Genomic DNA, 20,023 nt, shown 5'->3' with positions numbered 1-20,023 from the left:
GTGGACGCTGGTCCTCAGCTCACCTAGGCTGGCTTCTCTTGGGGGCACTGGGGAGACCTGGCCCCACTCCAAGTATCTTTCATCCTCCAGCACGCTTGCCTGGTCATGTTCATCCACATGGCAGGGGTAAAGACGCAAGAGAGAAACAAATGCCAATTTCATAAGCACTTTTCAAGCTTTTGCTTAAATAACCTTTTACCTGCATCCCTTTGGCCAAAGCAAGTTCCATGGCCAAGTACAGATTCAGAAGAAAAGGGCACTGCACACTTAGGACAAAGGGTATGGACATGGGGGAGGGTGGAAAACTGGGGCCATGTTTGCAACCTACCACAGGGCAGGAATGTGATCATATCCCCAACCTGCATCGGCTCCCACCTGTCAGAACACAAGAGGATTGATTCACCAGCCAGGCACCTGGGAGGGAAGCCAGGAATGTGAGAGAGCCTCCACCTGCCAGGTGGCCCTTCTCAAGAGTCAGAAAAGTCTCTGGGAGGACATGTTATCAGTGTGAGGGATGAGGAAAGACTTCCTGTGTAAGTCAAGTGTTCAGAGTCATCAGAGTATGCTCCCCAGATAGAAACCCTACAGGTGTCCTGAGTATGGGAAAGCTTTCACCGAAGACCTGACTCTTAATAATCACGGGAAATTCCACACTGCAGGGAAGCCGTGTGCATGCACCAAAGGTGGGGTCCTTCGGGCAGGTCTCCTCCCTGACACACCACCAGAAAATTCATGTTGGAAAAGACTGTAAACTCTCCCGGTGTGAAAAGACCTTTAGCTGGAATGCACGCAAACCCCCCCAGTGCAGGTAAAATGAGGAAACCTATGTGGGTGGAGATTTCCTTCATTTCTCCTCAGAAGTTTTCTGGTAGACCAGAAGTTCTCATTTGGGGTGATACTCCACCGCCCCTCCTGGAACTTCTCCACAATGTAGGGATATTATGGTTGGTCCAGCGTGGTGCTACTAGGCTCTAATGGGCAGGGGCCAAGAATCCCCTACACCTCCTCCAATGCACAGGCACACCCGCTGCACAAGGAATGTTCTGGCTCCAAATGTCAATAGTGATACTATGGGAACGTGCATTTGAGAAGGAATTCAGTTTAATTTTCTTGCCCACAGCAAAGTAACCATGAACTTCTTATGGCTACTTCAACGTAAAGGAGTCAAACATAAATAAAATTCAGAACAGAGTTTCTCAGCTGCTCCAGGCAAGTTTCAGTGGCCAAATGTGGCCAGGGGCTACCGCACTGGACAGTGCAGATACAGAATATTTCCATGGGCACAGAAGGGTCTGTCTCAGGACTGCTTTAGATCTCGTAGGCTATCAGAATTATCACAAAGTGTATCCCCCAGAAAGTGAGGATGTGGGCTTGGTGCTGTGAGACACTGAAGAAGCACAGCCAGGTGGAGCATCTTATCAATGGCTCTTGGAGACTCCCGGCTCCATGCACGGTCCTCTGGGCAGTTTGAGTCTCAGGGTGGCCAGTGCCCTGCCCGCACGACAACCCCTCTTCCTGGGGCAGATTAACCAGTCGGTTACTGATAATGTAGATAAATGCTAACATTTCCTGGGCACTTTCCACCTGTCAGGTATTGTGCTGAGCATAGAAGATCTTATGTAACCTTCACCAGAGTCCTAGGAAATAGGAACTAATATGATCCCCAATTTGTAGGAGAGAAACCCGAGACTTATGAGAGGTGTTTTTAAAGGTTGTTATTTCAAATTTTGCACATATATCACGAATCTATTCTTATTTTTATATTACAGTTCACAGGATTCAAATTTTCATAAAGTATTTCTTTTTTTTTAAGTATATATATTCACATTTCTGTCCAAACAACACTTTTTACAGGAACTTCTTGGCTTTAACTACTCCAGGGTCTGGTACAGAAAATTCTCTAGGTCAGGGATGGGCAGACTCTGGTCATCCAGCCACAGCCTGTTGTGGAAATGAGGGCTCCTCGCCACAAGTACACCCATTCCTTACCTAACGTCTGGGCTGCGTTCATGCGAAGTGGAGTAGCTGCTACACAGACCCGATGGCCCAGAATTCTAAAGTATTTGCCATGACATCCTTGACAAGAGAGGTGACTGACCTTGCTTCGAATAGACGCCAGACTGAAATCAATACGGGTGGAGGTGTGAGAATGGTTAGAAAAAGGAGGGAAAATCGTGAACTATTGGGACTGTGATGCACAGTGTAAAAGATATTTTGTGTTTGAGTCCAGGGCACATGCTACATACATGTGTTCCTCCGTGTGTGGCGTGTTTGTTCATGTTCGAAGAACAAGTTTAGAAATACTACGTATTCTTATTTCCTGCACAAGTAATTCTCAACCACTAAAACCCTGCCCAGGGCGACCTCCTAAATTGCTTTCCCTAACGAAGGAAGACGAAGAGGCCCCCGACCCTCCCCGCTATTAACGGAATCGCAGCGAACACTCTGACGCCTGTGCTGGTGTCAGAGACGGTTTTAACCACCTGACTGTGTTTGCGGGCGGGGGCTGGGGGGTGTGCCTGTCGCTGAGCAGCTCAGCCCTGTTCATTCGCGCGAGTTTGTCCACCGCGTCCCCGGGCATCTCCGGAGCCAGCGCTGCGCGGGCGCCAAGGACAAGCACTGAGCAAGCCCGCCCGCTCCTGCCCAGCGGCCCAGCCAGAACCCGGGTCCGGAGGTCAGTCCCGAGGCTGCAGCTCCGAAGGGTGTGCGCCATGGGGCGGGATGGCGCCGCGGGGTCTCCGCGGGGAGGGCGGCGCTCCCAGGGAGGATGTGCGGGTGAATTCTGGGGAGTGGGGTGCAAGAGCTGCTGCCTAGGAGCCCTTGAGACCCGATGGTGCGCGCGGTGGGGCCCCTTGAGGAACCCGCGTCTCCCCTGAGGGCGGTCGGGATCCTCAGGTCCTCGTGAGCCGCGGGGCGACTCCAGGTCCGAGGATTTCTCTGGCCACTGGGAGGAGGGAAGAGTGGAGGGGACAGGGGAGGCTGGGGTGTCAGTAGTAGGGGTGGCGGGGACTCCGTCCAGGACCGGTGGAGAGGAGCCCGGGTCCTGGTCCTGAGGTTTTAGGGGGCAGGACGGGCAGACGGGGGACTCTGTAGTTGGATGGACGAGGCGGGAGGAATAGGTTTGCTCTGCACACCAGAGAGGCCGGTCGGGTATCAGGGGGTCAGGTAGCGAACTGGCCAAGTAGAAAATCGGAAAATGATCCTTCAGGGAGTCCAGAGGGTAGTTTGAGGGATGAGGAGCGGGGGCAGCCCCTCCGGTTGTGTTTGGGGCTTCGCTGAGACGCATAAGGGGTTTGCAGATGAGAAGGGCCTTTGGAAAACAGCTTTTGAGCCGCCAGCGCTTCTGTGCGCCTGCGTGTTGCGGGTGGGGGCAGGGAGCCTGTTTGGGGCGCGCATCTTTGAGGGGCAACCTCGGGGGGTTAGGCCCTGGGTGAAACTGGGTATGGGCCCTGGATGTCAGCCAGAGGGAAATTGTGTTGGAGAGGGTGATGTGTAATTTCAGCTTCTGCGTCTGCAGTTGTGTGTGCCCCGAGTGTGTGTGTGTGTGTGTGTGTGTGCGTGTGCATGTCCAGGACTGCCTGTGAGGAGGGCATTCAGTACTGACAAGCAGGCCTGCCCACGGGGGAGGCGGGGGTCTCTGAGTCTCCCTGGAGTGTGTCTGCAGATGTGTTTGTGTCATTATGCCCTGGTTTCCCCAGTGTTCATCTGAAAATGTGTGTCTCTAACACTTGTGTGTGTGTCTATCTGGCCGGGTGTTCCCGCCCTTTGACGCACCTTGTATTTGCACGATTATGTGTGAGAGTCTGTGATGGGTCTTATTCTTTAAAAAGGCTTAGAGGGAGAGGTTTGACTCTAAGTTACCAGACAGTGTGTTCTGAGTGTGTTTGTGTATTTAATCATATTTAATCCTCAGGTTTAATATTTATAGTCCTCATTTTCATGAGGGGAAAGCTGACAGCGCAAGAGGTTAAATAACCCCTGAATCAGGGATTGCAGTTAAAATACAGGACACCTGCTTAAATTTGAATTTCAGATAAATAATGAATTACGTTTTAGTATAACTATGTCCTGAATATTTCATGGGACTTACCTATACTTAAACATAATTTAGAAAAATAAAAAAAAAATGATTTTTATGTAGACATAACCCATGCAGTGTTTGAACATACTTATGGTAAAAAATGGTTTGTGTATCTGAAATTCAAATCTCAGTTTTCTGTGTATTTCTTGTAATCTTGTTGTTGTTAAATCTGGCAAATTTGATCCTTGAGATCTCTCGGCTAGTGACTGGCAGGCTGGAACCCCCCAGTGCACCCTCCAGGCATACAGGCCAAAGTCCTGCCCAAAGTAAGGCTAAGGTGGAGGCGGGGCCCCAGGACCCCACAGCTGAGCCTGCTGCTAGGCACCCTCGCTGCAGTGCTGGCCCCTCCCCAGGGACTGTGGTGAGGCGTCTGTGGACCGCCCCCCTCGTCTTCACAGCAGTCCTGAGAGTCAGTCTTAAGACTTAAGACTTAAGCATCCTGTACCAGAATGGGGCCCCTGAGGCCAGGGAAGCAAGGTCCTGGTCTGAACCATTTGGTCAAGCTGCCTTGTAGCCTTAGGACAGGGCTGAAATATCACACTAGGAATGATGGCCATGAGGTGCACCTATTGAGTGCCTGCTGTATGCCAGACACCAGAGGCCCTTTTGATACTCAGTTAACTGACATTCACCTTCAGGGTCCCAGCTTTTTGTGGCATAATTTTTTTTCATTTTTACTTATTTACAAAACAGAAACTGACTCACAGACTTAGAGAATGAACTTATGGTTACCAGTGGGGAAGGGATAGTTGGTGAGTTTGGAATTGACATGTACACACTGCCATATTTAAAATGGATAACCAACAAAGACCTACTGTATATCACAGGGAACTCTGCTCAATGTTATGTGGCAGCCTGGATGGGAGGGGAGTTTGGAGGAGAATGGATACGTGTACATGTATGGCTGAGTCGCTTTGCTGTGCACCTGAAACTATCACATTGTTAATCGACTATACTCCAATACAAAATAAAAAGTTTTTTTAAAAAGGTAATACTTCTTCATTGTTTAAAAGGTCATAAACACCAGACCCATGACTCCTGCCCTTGCCCTTGCCAGGGGCCATGGCAATCGCTCTCCCCACATCACACACTGGGCCTTGGAAGAACACTAGAGGGAGGCATTGCCAACACTTCCCCTTGGATGTTGGGGACCTGGAGACTTGGGGAGGGGCTGGAGCTGCCTGAGTCCATCCGACACCTGAGAGCGGTGCTGGGGTTCACAGCCGGGCCATCTGGGTCCCCAGCCCAGGCACTGACTGCTCTGGTCTCCTGTCCATAGGGAGCACCTGTGGGGTCACGATGCTACCTCTCAGCACCGTCGAGGGCCAGGAAACGGAGGAGGTGCAGACCAAGCCGCCGGAGAAAGGAGGTGAGACACACGTGGGGTGGAAACCTGTGGGCAGGTGGGAGTGGGGAGGGTCTCCAGGGTAAGGCTGATGGGGAAATGTTGACCCTGAAGACTGATCCCAACCCCAAATATCTCCCACTGGCTCTTCCTGGGAAGGGAGTGCCCTGAGGGGCTCCCAGGATGGAACCCCCAGACATCACCTCATGTCAGTAGGTCCTGTCACTGCCCTGCTCGGACCCTTCAGAGATCTCCTGGGAGCTGAAGGAATTTGGGCTCCTTTTTGTGGCCTGAACACCCCTGTTGTCTTACCCCAGCCCCTTCACCCACTGACATTCCCAGTCTGTTCCTGTGGGTCTTCAGGATGCAATTTAAGGCATGTCTGCAGGTGCTGCTGTGCAAGCTCCAGCAAGTGTTCTAACCTCTCTGTGCCTTGGTTTCCTCATCTCTAAAGTGGGATGATGAGAGTAGCCATCTCAGAGAGATATTATGAAGAACGAAAAAAGATAATACGTGTAAAATACTTAAATGCATGCCTGGCACAAAGCAAGTACTCCACATATATTAGCTCTTGTCAGTGGTTTCATGATGAAGATCTTATTATTACTGAGTTTCTCAAGCCTCAGAGGGCAAGATGGCCTCACGCCTCTTTCCTCCTCCCTCAGTCCTGCTTTCTGAGAACCCTGATGATCCACCAAAGAAGCCCATCAGAATGAAGGGAACAATGTTATTCAGAGTCCTGCCGTTCTGTCCTGTGGTAAGTCTGCTTGTTTCCTCCCTTTGGCCAGAGGCCCCTGGGTTCTGAGAAGTCAGGTACATCCACCACCATCTCTGCCCAGCAGAGACCCTTGGGTGGCTGGGTGCCCCTTTGTCCATCTCTCATTCTGGATGTGGCCCCATCTTGTGGGCGATGGTTTTCCTTGAAGAAGCTGCCCTCTTTCCTGTCTTCTTTTCTTTCCTAATTCCTGCCTCTGCTCCAATGTCACCTCCTCCATGAAGCCTCCCTTGTGCACTTTTTCTCCATTTCTCTCCAACCCCCTTGCCTTGCTGAAGTTTTTTCAGAGTAATTATTGCTACCTGAGAGCATACCTGTATCTGTGTGTCCATCATCTGTGTTCCCTACTAGAGTAGTTCTTGGGGGCAGGAACCTCCTCTGTTCCTCAATGACATACCCCTGTGTGTAGAACAGATGTAACCAGCGGTAAGCACTGTATACACATGAGCTGATTAAATGGAGGAATGAGTTAGGGAACGGTCCCTGCTAAGGCAGGCAGCTGTGGCTTTGTCCACCTGGACACCATTCCTCTTTCTCCTACTAACACCCTTGATTTTTCTTGGGGGACCACCTGTCTCCATGCACTATGGATGGATCTGATCCCATCCTCAGACCAGCTCCAGGTATGCCCCTGACCAATCAGAGCAGGCAATGCCAAGGTCCCCCGTGATGGGTTCCAAGCTGGGCAGGTGACTCAACCTTAGCCAGTGAGGCATCTGCTGTGTCTCTGGGATTCTTAACAGGTGGGAGGGGAGTTTGGAGCGGCCCTGATGGGGAACCAGGGGTACCACGGGCAGAGGTCAGGGGAGGCACAGGGTGAGGATGCTCGCAAGAACACGTTTCCTATTAGCGCCTGCAGCAGTCCCAGGGAGGACTCTCTAGAAATCCTATTAGAAAAAAAATGTAAGAGTCACAGATTTTGCAAAGCAGTACAAAGATCATCCAAATTCACCAATTGTTAACACTCTTTCTATTTGCATGTTTTCTCATATATATATAATATACATATACATTACATATAATATACATATGTATTCCTCCGTGTATACGGCCTTAGACATAGAATATTCTCTTTGGTAAGTGTGAGACTGTTGTAACATTTGGGCTTTTAACTCTTACATGCGCTTTCATCTAATCTAATGTCCATATTCCTGGTTTGTTAGTTTAATACCTAATGTCTTTTTGACGTTCTTTTTCCTCTTACACAAGGTCTCGTCTAGGTTTCTTAGTAATGTATCTTTAGTCTCTTTAAGCTGGAAAATCCCCTCAGCCCTTCTTTGCCTCTTACAACGCTGACGATTTTGAAAACCGGAGTCACACCCTGCCCCATGTTGATGGCTTTTTACTCTGTTGTTTTAGTTGTTGTTTTGACCCTTTCCCCCAGTGAGATTCAAGGTAAGCTATGATCTCTTCAAGACCACCTAAGTGGTGCCCTGTCCTTCTCAGGACATCACATCTAGATGCACATGAGGTTTTGCACGTGAGAAGGAACTCAGGTATAATTTTCTAGCTCTGCAACACAGTAATCACTAACTAACTGCATGAGGCTACTTCAATGTAAATGAATCAATCTTAAAAAAAATTCAAAACACGGTTTCTCAGCCGCTCGGGGCAGGTTTAAGTGGCCAGATGTGGCAAGTGCCTACCGCACTGGATGGTGCAGATACAGAATATTTCCATGGTCACAGAAGGGTCTGTTTCAGGACAGTTTTAGATCTCTTACATTATCAGAATTTTTACACACCGTAGCCCCCAGAAAGTGAGGATGTGGGCTTGGTGCTGTGAGACACTGAAGAAGCACAGCCAGGTGGAGCATCTTATCAATGGCTCTTGGAGACTCCTGGCTCCAGGCACGGTCCTCTGGGCAGTTTGAGTCTCAGGGTGGCCAGTGCCCTGCCCGCACGACAACCCCTCTTCCTGGGGCAGATTAACCAGTCGGTTACTGATAATGTAGATAAATGCTAACATTTCCTGGGCACTTTCCACCTGTCAGGTATGGAGCTGAACACTTTATATAGATGATCAAGTGTAACCTTCACCAGAGTCCAAGAAATAGGAACTAATATGATCCCCAATGTATAGGAGAGAAACCCAAGGCTCATGAGAGCTTTTTTAAGGTTGTTATTTCAAATGTTGTACATAATCAAGACTCAATGGCTATTTTTTTTTTTTTTTTCTTTTTGCGGTATGCGGGCCTCTCACTGTTGTGGACTCTCCCGTTGCGGAGCACAGGCTCCGGACGCACAGGCCCAGCGGCCATGGCTCACGGGCCCAGCCGCTCCGCGGCACATGGGATCCTCCCAGACCGGGGCACGAACCCGTATCCCCTGCATCGGCAGGCGGACTCCCAACCACTGCGCCACCAGGGAGGCCCTCAATGGCTATTTTTATATTACACTCTTTCGACTCTCAGGATCCATATCTTCACAAAGTATTTCTTTTTAAAAAGAAAAACAACAAATTGTATCTGTCCACATTTCTGCTCAAACTGCCCTTTTGCCAGAGGGCAGCTTGGCTTCATCTACTGCAGGAGCTGGCATAGAAAATTCTCTAGGTCAGGAGTGGGCAGACCCTGGCCATCCAGCCCACAGCCTGTAGTGTGAATAAGGGCTCATTAGCACAGCCACGTCCATCCTTAGGTAGAGTCTGGGCTGCTTTCCTGCAAAGTCCAGTAGCTGTGACACAGCCTGTATGGTCCAGATAGCGTAAACTATTCGCCATGACATCCTTGACAACAAAGGTGACTGATCTTGCTTTGAATAGGTGCCAGACTGAAATCAATATGGGTGACAGTGTGAGAATGTTTAGAAAAAGGAGGGAAACTCTTGAACTACCGTGAGTGTGATACAGTATATAAAAGATATTTTGGGTTTGGGTCCAGTGTACACGCTACATACATGTCTTTCTAGGTGTGTGCGGCATATATTTCCTCATATTCAAATAAGAAGTTTAGAAACAGTACTTACCCTTATTACCTTCATAACTGATTCTCATTCTGTTAAAACCTGCCCATGGCGACCTCCTAAATTGGTTCCTCTAACGAATGAGGCCCCCGACCCTCCCCCCTAAAAATAAAATTGCAGCCAACACTCAGATACCTGTGCTCGTGTCAGAGACTGTTTTAACCACCTGACTTCTGTTTGGGGCCGGGGATGGGGAGTGCTTTGCGTGACGCTGAGCGACTCAGCTCTGTTCATTCCTGCGAGTTTGTCCACAGATTCCCTGGACATCTTCGGAGCCAGCGCTACCCGGGCGCCAAGGACAAACACTGAGCAAGCCCGCCCGCTCCTGCCCAGCGGCCCAGACAGAACCCGGGTCCGGAGGTCAGTCCCGAGGCCGCAGCTCTGAGGGTGTGCGCCATGGGGCGGGGGCGCAGCGCGGGCCGCGGTGCGGGGGAGGGGAGAGGGGGCGGCCGGATGGCGCTGCGGGGTCCCTGGGGGGAGGGCGGGGCCGCCTGGTCAGCATGCGCTGGTGCGTTCGGGGCAATAGGGCTCAGGAGCAGCTGCCTAGGAGCCCCTGAGACCCGATGGTGCGCGCGGTGGGGCCCCTTGAGGAACCCGCGTCTCCCCTGAGGGCGGTCGGGATCCTCAGGTCCTCGTGAGCCGCGGGGCGACTCCAGGTCCGAGGATTTCTCTGGCCACTGGGAGGAGGGAAGACTGGAGGGGACAGAGGAGGCCGGGGTGTCAGTAGTAGGGGTGGCGGGGACTCCGTCCAGGACAGGTGGAGGAGGAGCCCGGGTCCTGGTCCTGAGGTTTTAGGGGGCAGGACGGGCAGACGGGGGACTCTGTAGTTGCATGGACGAGGCGGGAGGTATGGGGGTTGGTCTGCACACCTGACAGGCCAGTTAGATGTCAGGGGTTCGGTTATCTCACTGGCCGAATAAAAACGTAGGAACATGACTTTGGGGGGAGTCCATAGAGCAGTTTTAGGGGTGAGGAGGAGCGGGGAGTCCCTGCCAAAAGGTTTGGGGGTTCACTAAGAACGAATAAGAAGGTTTGCAGATGAGAAGGCGCTTGGAAAACAGCTTTTGAGCCTCCAGCGCCTCTGTGCGCCTGCGTGCTGCGGGTGGGGGCAGGGAGCCTGTTTGGGGAGCGCATCTTTGAGGGGCAGCCTGGGAGGGATGGGCCCTGGGTGTCAGCCAGAGGGAAATTGTGTGGGAGGGTGATGTGTAATTTCAGCTGGTGCATCTGCAGTTTTGTGTGTCCCGAGTGTGTGTGTGTGTGTGTGTGTGTGTGTGCAGGATTGCCTGTGAATGGGGCGTTCAGTAGTGACAAGCAGGTCTGCCTGCTTGAGTAGTGGGGGTCTCAGACTTCCCTGGAGTGTGTCTGCAGATGTCAGTGTGTTGTTATGCCCTGGTTTCCTCAGTGTTCATCTGAAAATGTGCGTTTCTGTGTGTGTGTACCTGGCCGCTGGTCCCACTGTATGATGCACCTTATATTTGCACGATTATGTATGACAGTCTGTGATGGCTCTTAAGCATCTTAAAAAGGCTTCAAAGAAGAGGTTTGACTCTAAGTTACCAGATAGTGTGTTCTGAGTGTGTGTGTGTATTTAATCATATTTAATCCTCATGTTTAATCATTTATTTTCCTCATTTTCATGGACGGGAAAGCTGACAGCACAAGAGGTTAAAAAACCCCTGAATCGGGGCTTGCCAGGTAAAATACAGGATGCTTACTTCAATTTGAATTTAAGACAAATAATGAATTACCTTTTAGTATAAGTACGTTCCAAATATTTCATGGGACTTGCCTATACTTAAACATAATTTAGAAAATTAAATAAAAAATGACTTTTTATGTAGACATGCCCCAGGCAGTGTTCGGTTATGCTATACTAACAAATGATTTGTGTATCTAAAATTCAAATCTCAGTTTGCTGTGTATTTGTTGTAATGTCTTTTTGTTAAATCTGGCAAACTTAATCCTTGAGACCTCTTGACAAGTGACTGGCAGCCTGGAACCCCCCCAGCCCACCCCTTCCAGACACACCGGTCCAAGCCCTGCCCAGGGTAAAGCTGGAGTGGAGGTGGGGTCCCAAGACCCCACAGCTGAGCCTGCTGCTAGGCACCCTTGCTGCAGTGCTGGCCCCTCCCCAGGGGCTGTGCTGAGGTTTCTGTGGACCGGTTCCCTCATCTTCACAGCAGTCCTGAGAGGCAATCACTTAAGCATCCTGTACCAGAAGGGGTCCCAAGGTCAGGGAAGTGAGGTCCTGGTCTGAACTATTTGGTCAAGCTGCAATGTAGCCTTAGGACAGGCCTGAAATACAGCACTGGGAATGCTGACCATGAGCGCACTTATTTAGTGCCTGCTGTATGCCAGACACCACAGGCCCTTTTGATATCCAGTTAACTGTTATTCACCTTCAGGGTCCCAGCTTTTTTCAAAATATTTCTTCTTTTTCTTAAAGGGGCATAAACACCAGACCCATGATCCCTGCCCTTGCCCTTGCCAGGTGTCATGCCAAATGCTCTCCCAGATCATGCACTGGGCCTTGGAAGAACACTAGAGGGAGGCATTGCCAACACTTCCCCTTGGATGCTTGGGGAGGGGATGGAGCTGCCTGAGTCCACCGACACCTGAGAGCGGTGCTGGGGTTCACAGCCGGGCCATCTGGGTCCCCAGCCCAGGCACTGACTGCTCTGGTCTCCTGTCCATAGGGAGCACCTGTGGGGTCACGATGCTACCTCTCAGCACCGTCGAGGGCCAGGAAACGGAGGAGGTGCAGACCAAGCCGCCGGAGAAAGGAGGTGAGACACACGTCGGGTGGAAACCTGTGGGCAGGTGGGAGTGGGGAGGGTCTCCAGGGTAAGGCTAATGGGGAAATGTTGACCCTGAAGACTGATCCCAACCCCAAATATCTCCCACTGGCTCCTCCTGGGAAGGGAGGGCCCTGAGGAGCACCCAGGATGGAACATCCCTGACACCCCCTCATGTCAGTGGGTCTGTCTCTCCCCTGCTCAGAGCCTGCAGGGGTGTCTCTTGGGTCTCCTGGGAACTGGAATCAATCTGGGCTCCTTTCTGTCATCTGGTCACCTGCCTGGATTGGCCTTGCATCCAGTTGCCAGGTCTAGGGGCTACGACGAGGTCATTTGTTTGGGATGTGATGGAGGCCTGACCCACGGATTTAGCTGAGGGGATGGGCAGGAGTTGGGTAGGTTGTGGACCCTGCTGGTGGCTTGTCCTCATGAGTGAGGGATTCTGGGTCTGTTGTAATGCTTCCTTTCTGAAACATCTTACTTTGCGATAATTTTATATTCACAAGAAGTTGCCATGATAGTACATAGAAGTTCCATGGACACTTCATCCCATTTCCCCCAGTATCTGTATTTTATATGATGATACTACAACATCAAAACTAGCCCATGGATATTGGCACAATCTGTGTGTGTTTTTACTTGTATTTCATCACATCTATAGCTGTGTGTAACCATCATACAAAACAAGATACAGGCCACTTTTTTAGCTACCTACTCCCTTACCAGAGGTAGCTACTTTCCAGCTTCTTGTCCAATCTTCCAGAATGTTCTATGCTCACTCATACAGACAAGCATGTGTATGTATCTGTTACTATGTATTTATGTCTGATGTACTGTGTGTACTGTATATGCCACTGCCAGTTCCTATTTTGTCTTGTTTCATTTAATTCTGATCTGGCACTTGGTATCTTCCAGTCACAGTCCCAATGCTTTCCAAGCATCCAATCACTCACGTTTCACAACTCTGTGAGGTAAGGACAGAGATTGCCCCATTTTGCAGATGGGAAATCTGAGGGGTGACAAGGATGAATGATTAGCTCATGCTGGGATTTGAAGCGTTTGGCCTCGGGGTCGTTGACCTTAAGCATTGTGTCCCCTGTCCATCTTGGGGACTTTTCCCCACAAGATGACAAGTTTGTGTTCCAGCTGCCTGGCATTCCATGGTCTGTCTGTCCTGTCCTGTAGTTTATTTAACCTGGTTCCTGCAGGTGGCCATTCGGGCTATTCCCAGTCTTTGAGGAAGACAATAAATGCAAGTAGAAATAAGATTATAGTTGGGTCATATTGCACACAGGGGAGTATACCCAGGACAATATGTTTGAAAGGGGGAATGGCTGCATCAAAGGAGGATGTGCATTTGTAATTTGGTGAGTTTGACTGAATGGTCCTCCGTAGAGAGGCGGATTTCCATTCCCAGCAGGAGAGTAGGAGTTTCTAAGAAAATATCTGGATTTGTTGGTAGCTTTGAGATATCAGGAGACTTCACTCTAAATCAAGACATCTGTCTTCTGTGGGGAAACTAGACAATTTCCTGCAGAGGCGTCCCCACAGGCAGCTGCATATCAGCTGTCCCTTCCTCCTGGACACGGGCTCCCCAGGGTGCCACCCTCTCCAGAGCCCCCTGTTGTCTTACCCCAGCCCGTTCACTCACTGACATTCCCTCTCTGTTCCCTGTGGGCCTTCAGGATGCAATTTAATGCATGTCTGCAGGCAATGCTGTGCAACCTCCAGCAAGTGTCCTAACCTCTCTGTGCCTTGGTTTCCTCATCTCTAAAGTGGGATGATAGTAGCCATCTCAGAGTTATTATGAACAATCAATTAAGCTATGATGTGTAAAATACTTAAAAGAGTGCCTGACACATAGCAAGTACTTAACACATGTTAGTTCTTGTCAGTGATTTTATGATGAAGATATTATTATTGAGTTTCTCAAGCCTCAGAGGACAAGATGGCCTCATGAGTCTTTCCTCCTCTCTCAGCCCTGCTTCCTGAGAACCCTGGTGAGCCGCGGAAGAAGTCCACTGGTATGAAGGGACGACTGTCGTTCAGAGTCCTGCCGATCTGTCCCATGGTGAGCCTGCCTGTGTCCTCCCTTCAGCCAGAAGCCCCTGGATTCTGAGAGCTCAGGCACATCTGCCAGCCTCTCTGCCCAGCAGAGACCCTTGGGTGGCTGGGTGTCCCTGTGCCCCCAAGGATGTGGCCCCATCCTCTAGAGGATGGTTTTCCTTGAAGATGCTGCCCTCTTTCCTGCCTCCTTCTCTTTCCTAATTCCTGCCTCTGCTCCAATGTCACCTCTTCCATGAAGGCTCCCTTGGACACTTCCTCCTCATCTGGATCTAACCCCCTGCCTTGCTGAATTTTTTTCAGAGTAATTATTGCTACCTGAGAGAACACCTTCTATCTGTGTGTTCATCATCTGTCTTCCCTACTAGAGTAGTTCTGTGGGGGCGGGGGCAGGAACCTGCTCTGTTATTCAATGACATATCCCTGTGCATAGAACAGATGTAACCAGCGGTAGGCACTGTACACAGGTGGGCTGATTAAATGGAGGAATGAATTAGGGAACGGTCCCTGCTAAGGCAGGCAGCTGTGTCTTTGTCCACCTGGACACCATTCCTCCTTCTTCTGCTAACACCCTTGATTTTTCTTGGGAGACCACCTGTCTCTATGCACCTTGGATGCATCTGATCCCATCCTCAGACCAGCTCCAGGTATGCCCCTGACCAATCAGAGCCGGCAATGCCAAGGTTCCCCATGATAGGTTCCCGGCTGGGCACGTGACTCAACCTTGGCCAATGAGGCATGTGCTCTGTCTCTGGGACTCTTAACAGGCAGCAGTGGAGCTTGGAGCAGCCCTGATGGGGAACCAGCGGGGCCACAGGGCGAGGTGAGGGGAGGCACAGGGTGAGGATGCTCGCAAGAACGCCTTTCCTATTAGCGCCTGCAGCAGTGCCAGGGAGGACTCTTTAAAAAATCTTCGTATTAGAAAATAATATGACAATCAAAGATTTAAAAAAAAACAGCACAAAGATCATCCAAATTCGCCGATTGTTATCATTGTTTCTATTTTCATGTTTTCTCATATTATATATATTCATATATTTCTATAGGAATATATATATATATATATATATATATATATATATATATAACTACTCTTCCCTGTGTATCACCTTAGAAATAGAATATTCTCTTATCCTACTGTTGGCATGTTTTCACCTCTGGGCTTTTAACCCTGATACACACTTTCGTCACATCTGCTGTCCGTATTCCAGGTTTGTTAATTTACTACATACTGTCTGCTTGGTGTTCTTTTTCCTCCTACACAAGGTCCTGTGTAGGGACAGGTATAGTGCTTAGTAAAGTATCTTTAGTCTCTTTAAGCTGGAAAATCCCCTCAGTCTTTCTTTGCCTCTTATGACACTGATGAGTCTGAAGATCAGAGTCACACCTCGTACAACGTTGATTGCTTTTTTGGTTCTGTCTGTTTTGTTTCATTTCTATGCTTGTTTGTTTTTTACGCTGTCCCTCTAATGACACTCAGGATAAGCTACGATCTCTGGAACACCACCTAAGTGATGCCCTGTCCTTATCAGGACATCACGTCTAGATGCACACGAGGTCTGTCTGCCATCGTTGGTGATACGAATTTTGATCCACTCAGCTGAGATGCTTGTCCCTTTTCCCCACTGAATACTTTCTGATTTTTGTTTTCCCCATGCAACTAACTAATGAGATATCAGTAGGGAGACACTGTAGATGAACCAAATAATCTAGAAACAGAGAGCATTCTGATTGGTTCATTTAGGGTCCTGTGCTCACCAATGAACCAAGCATCAGCTTAGGAGATGAGAACCCTAAATCTCTCAACCTGGGCCACATGCTCATGGGCAGTAGAAGTTCCCTACCTTTCCCCAACCACAAGAACAGAAGTATGGGATGAGGCAGCTATTCTCAGCCAAAGGCAGTTTATCCCCCAGGGGACACCTTCAGTGTCTGGAAAATTTTTCTTTGTCACAGCTAAAGGGATGGTGCTGCTGGCACCTGGTGGTAGAGGCCAGAGATGATGCTCAACATCCTGCAATGTACAGGATGCCCCCCTGACTACAAAGAATGATCTGACCCCAAAATGTCATTAGTGTGAAACTAATGTTCTGTTCTTTCTTCTCTGTTCGCTTTCCTTCCAGCCAAGTGTTTGCTTCACCTATTACTTGGAACCGGATGACTCTGACTCCGATTCCCAATTTCCTCCTGAACCTTCGAAACCTGACCCAAATTGCACCTTTGTTCCTCTGCCTGTGTTAGAGTTTCGTGAGATCAAGGTGTGTGAATGTCCCCTGTGCTGTCTCAGCTTTGTCACTGCTTCCTAATACCTGAGCTCCCTCTGCTTCCTGCTCTTGACTCAGCACCCTGGAATCATGCATGCTGGGCTACTGTGATGTAAAATCCCCAAATACAGCCGCTTAAATAAACCAAACTTGATGTCTCTCTCATAGCTGTGGTCTGTGTGTAAAACTCCCAGGGCTGGGGTGTTGCATCCCCGTGGAGTTGGGCAGCCAGGGTCCTTTGACCTTGGTGCCACGTGGCTGGAGAGGGCTCACCCCCACATCCCATCCACATTCTGGCTCAGGGGAAGGGGAGGAGGATGAGGGAAGGGGAAGACACACTTTAGTCCTTCAAAGGGCAACTCCTACAAGATGCCCAGATCACTTTTCCTCAAACCTCATTGGCCAGAGCATAGTCACATGACCACATCTAGCTGCAAGAGATGCTGGGAAGTGCAGTCCTTAGCTGGGCAATACTGTGTCACCTAATAGGTTGTAATAATAGAATATTACAGCAAAGGGGAATAGATGTTGTGTCCACCACTGCCCAGGTCTGTTATGTTAATTTAGCCCTGGCACCAGGCTGTGATGAATACATGAGTGAATAAATGTACTCTTTCAATACTGTATCTCTCTCCCATTGACTAGGATCTCCTCCATTTTTACACAAATATTTAGAATGATGAACATTTCTTGAGCACTGACCATGTGGTAAGCACTGAGCTAATGTCTTTACACATTTTGATCCACTTAATTCTCACAACCATATGGCTGGTTCTGTTCTTATCCATCTTCCCAAGATAAGAGAACAGAGGCACAGAAAGTTCATGTCACTTGCTTCAGGTCACACAGATCATAAGTAGCCAGCCAAGATTCACACCCACGCAGGCTGGCTCCAGAGTCTGTGCCCTTAACCATCATGGTAATAACCTCACACATGTGGACACTGGGACTTTCCCAGATGGTCACACAACTGTGAGTGGAAGAGCATCTTCCAACATTCATACCTTCCAAGATTCATAGCATCCGTTCACTTACCTCTTCCGATATTGCATAAATACTTGGAATATGCATGTAGCACTTATGTTTAGACACAATAATGTCACTTAACTACAACAACAACAAAATCCACAGAAATTGTCGATTGAAGTAAAAATGCACAATGTGAGAGCTGTGAGTTTCAGTATTTGGGGACTTACTGAGGACTATAGCCCAGGAGAGAGCCTCTCAGAGAGCTCTGAGGAACTGCTCCAAACGGTAGGTAGGAGGTCAGTTTCTGTGTGATTTTGGAGAAGGGGTCCATGCAGTCAAGCACACACCTCATTACAAGGCTACTGTTGGTTGGAACAAACGGACATATCAGTTAATGTATTTAGTGCTTTTCTAAGTATGGGAGAATCAAAGAGTCTTGGGTCATATTATTTTCTCCTGAACATATCTAATGTCTGAGGTGTAACCAAACCCAGGGTTGGCCACTTGCCGCTCATAAGCTAATAATTCAAGAGGCAAGTGTCAATAGAAAGGAAAGGTGCTTTAATCAGGAAAGCCGACAATCTGGGGAGATGGTGGACTCGTGTCCAGGGACCAACTCCAAAGATTCTGCTCAGCCTTGACAGTTTTTAAAGGGAAAAATGGAGGAATATCAGTGAATCATGGAGGCAGGAGGTTGGCTTCTGCATCATTCTCCATTGCATGTCGAACTGGCTGAGTCTCTCTTCAGATGTTATCTTGCCCACATGATCTGCCTGCAGGATTGCTTAGGGGCGCTATTGGGGGTAGAGAGCTAGTCATAGTTCTTTTTATCTAGGAAAAGAATCGACAGGTTAGACAAGGCATGATGTGTATTCAGGAGAGAATAAGTCAGGAGTTGGTTTCAATTGCTTAGTGATCTCATTCCTCTGATTAGGTTCTTTTAAGGTTAGAGGGGAACAGAAATGGACAAACAGGAAAGGGCCAAAAAACCTGCATTCAGAGGGAAATTTCTGCCACTTTCCCCAGAGCATAGAGTGCCTCACCCAGATCTTCACCCTGAATTCCTTTCAGGGTGAACTGTAGGTGGTACGGAATGGTGGGCAGCACCATTTAGTTGGCAAACTTCAGGAGCAACAGCCACAAGGGGTCGTGGAGGTGGCTCTGCTGAGGTGTCTGGGCTCCTCCAGATGCCTGGTGGACGCTGGTCCTCAGCTCACCTAGGCTGGCTTCTCTTGGGGGCACTGGGGAGATCTGGCGCTGCTCCAAGCATCTTTCATCCTCCAGCAGGCTTGCCTGGGCATGTTCATCTTCATGGCAGTGGTAGAGGCACAAGAGAGAAACGAATAACAGTTTCACAAGTACTTTTCAAGCTTCTACTTGAATCACATTTTGCCAGCATCCCTTTGGCCAAAGCAATTCCATGGCCAAGTGCAAATTCAGAAGAGGAGGGCACTACACACTTAAGGGGCAACAGGTTTGGACATGGGGGAGGGTAAAAAAACTGCGGCCATGTTTGCAACCTACCACAATGCAGGATTGTGATCATATCCCCAATCTGCATCGGATCCCACCTGTCAGAACACAAGAGGATTCACCAGCCAGGCACCTGGGAGGGAAGCCAGGAATATGAGAGAGCCTCCACCTGCCAGGTGGCCCTTCTCAAGAGTCAGAAAAGTCTCTGGGAGGATATGTTATCAGTGTGAGGGATGAGGAAAGACTTCCTGTGTAAGTCAAGTGTTCAGAGTCATCAGAGTATGCTCCCCAGATAGAAACCCTACAGGTGTCCTGAGTATGGGAAAGCTTTCACCGAAGACCTGACTCTTAATAATCACGGGAAATTCCACACTGCAGGGAAGCCGTGTGCATGCACCAAAGGTGGGGTCCTTCGGGCAGGTCTCCTCCCTGACGTACCACCAGAAAATTCATGTTGGAAAAGACTGTAAACTCTCCCGGTGTGAAAAGACCTTTAGCTGGAATGCACGCAAAACCCCCCAGTGCAGGTAAAATGAGGAAACCTATGTGGGTGGAGATTTCCTTCATTTCTCCTCAGAAGTTTTCTGGTAGACCAGAAGTTCTCATTTGGGGTGATACTCCACTGCCCCCTCCTGGAATTTCCCTGCAAGTTTGGGGATATTTCTGGTTGTCCAAAATTGGTGTTGCTACTAGGCTGTAATCGATAGAGACCAAGGATCCTCTAAACATGGTGCAATGCACCAGGAAACCCCCTGCACAGAGAATGTTCCGGCCCCAGATGTCAATGTCAATAGTATCATTACAGAGAATTGCATTTGAGAAGGAATTCAGGTATAATTTTCTAGCTCTCCAACACAGTAATCACTAAGTAGCTGCATGAGACTACTTCAGTGTAAACGAATCAATCTCATATAACATTCAAAACAGAGTTTCTCGGCTGCTCCAGGAACGCTTTAGTGGCCAAACGTGGCCAGTGGCTACTGCACTGGGCAGTGCAGATACAGAAAATTTCCAAAGTCACAGAATGGTCTGTCTCAGGACTGCTTTAAATCTCGTAGGCTAACAGAATTATCACAAAAGTGTAGCCCCCAGAAAGTGAGGATGTGGGCTTGGTGCTGTGAGACACTGAAGAAGCACAGCCAGGTGGAGCATCTTATCAATGGCTCTTGGAGACTCCTGGCTCCAGGCACGGTCCTCTGGGCAGTTTGAGTCTCAGGGTGGCCAGTGCCCTGCCCGCACGACAACCCCTCTTCCTGGGGCAGATTAACCAGTCGGTTACTGATAATGTAGATAA

The 20,023-nt window shown here is 49.2% G+C and overlaps 1 protein-coding gene across 1 annotated transcript in view; it reads left to right on the top strand.

Annotated features, from left to right (window-relative positions):
- LOC309794840 (uncharacterized protein) overlaps positions 1–16,452 on the top strand; it is a 46,345-nt gene extending 29,893 nt beyond the window's left edge. Inside the window, exons 7-13 of the mRNA XM_082606712.1 lie at positions 2,534–2,674; positions 5,361–5,450; positions 6,092–6,183; positions 9,419–9,524; positions 11,861–11,950; positions 13,939–14,030; positions 16,147–16,452. Coding sequence (XP_082462838.1) covers positions 2,534–2,674; positions 5,361–5,450; positions 6,092–6,183; positions 9,419–9,524; positions 11,861–11,950; positions 13,939–14,030; positions 16,147–16,329 — 794 coding nt within the window. The 3' untranslated portion in view covers positions 16,330–16,452. The remainder of the gene's footprint in view (positions 1–2,533; positions 2,675–5,360; positions 5,451–6,091; positions 6,184–9,418; positions 9,525–11,860; positions 11,951–13,938; positions 14,031–16,146) is intronic.
- Positions 16,453–20,023: the final 3,571 nt, after the last annotated feature.

Source organism: Mesoplodon mirus (genome assembly GCF_964341445.2).
Source record: "Mesoplodon mirus genome assembly, chromosome: 19".
Classification (NCBI taxonomy): Eukaryota; Metazoa; Chordata; class Mammalia; order Artiodactyla; family Ziphiidae; genus Mesoplodon; species Mesoplodon mirus.
The sequence above is the reverse complement of the archived record's forward strand: the minus strand, read 5'-3'. Positions and strand labels throughout refer to the sequence as shown.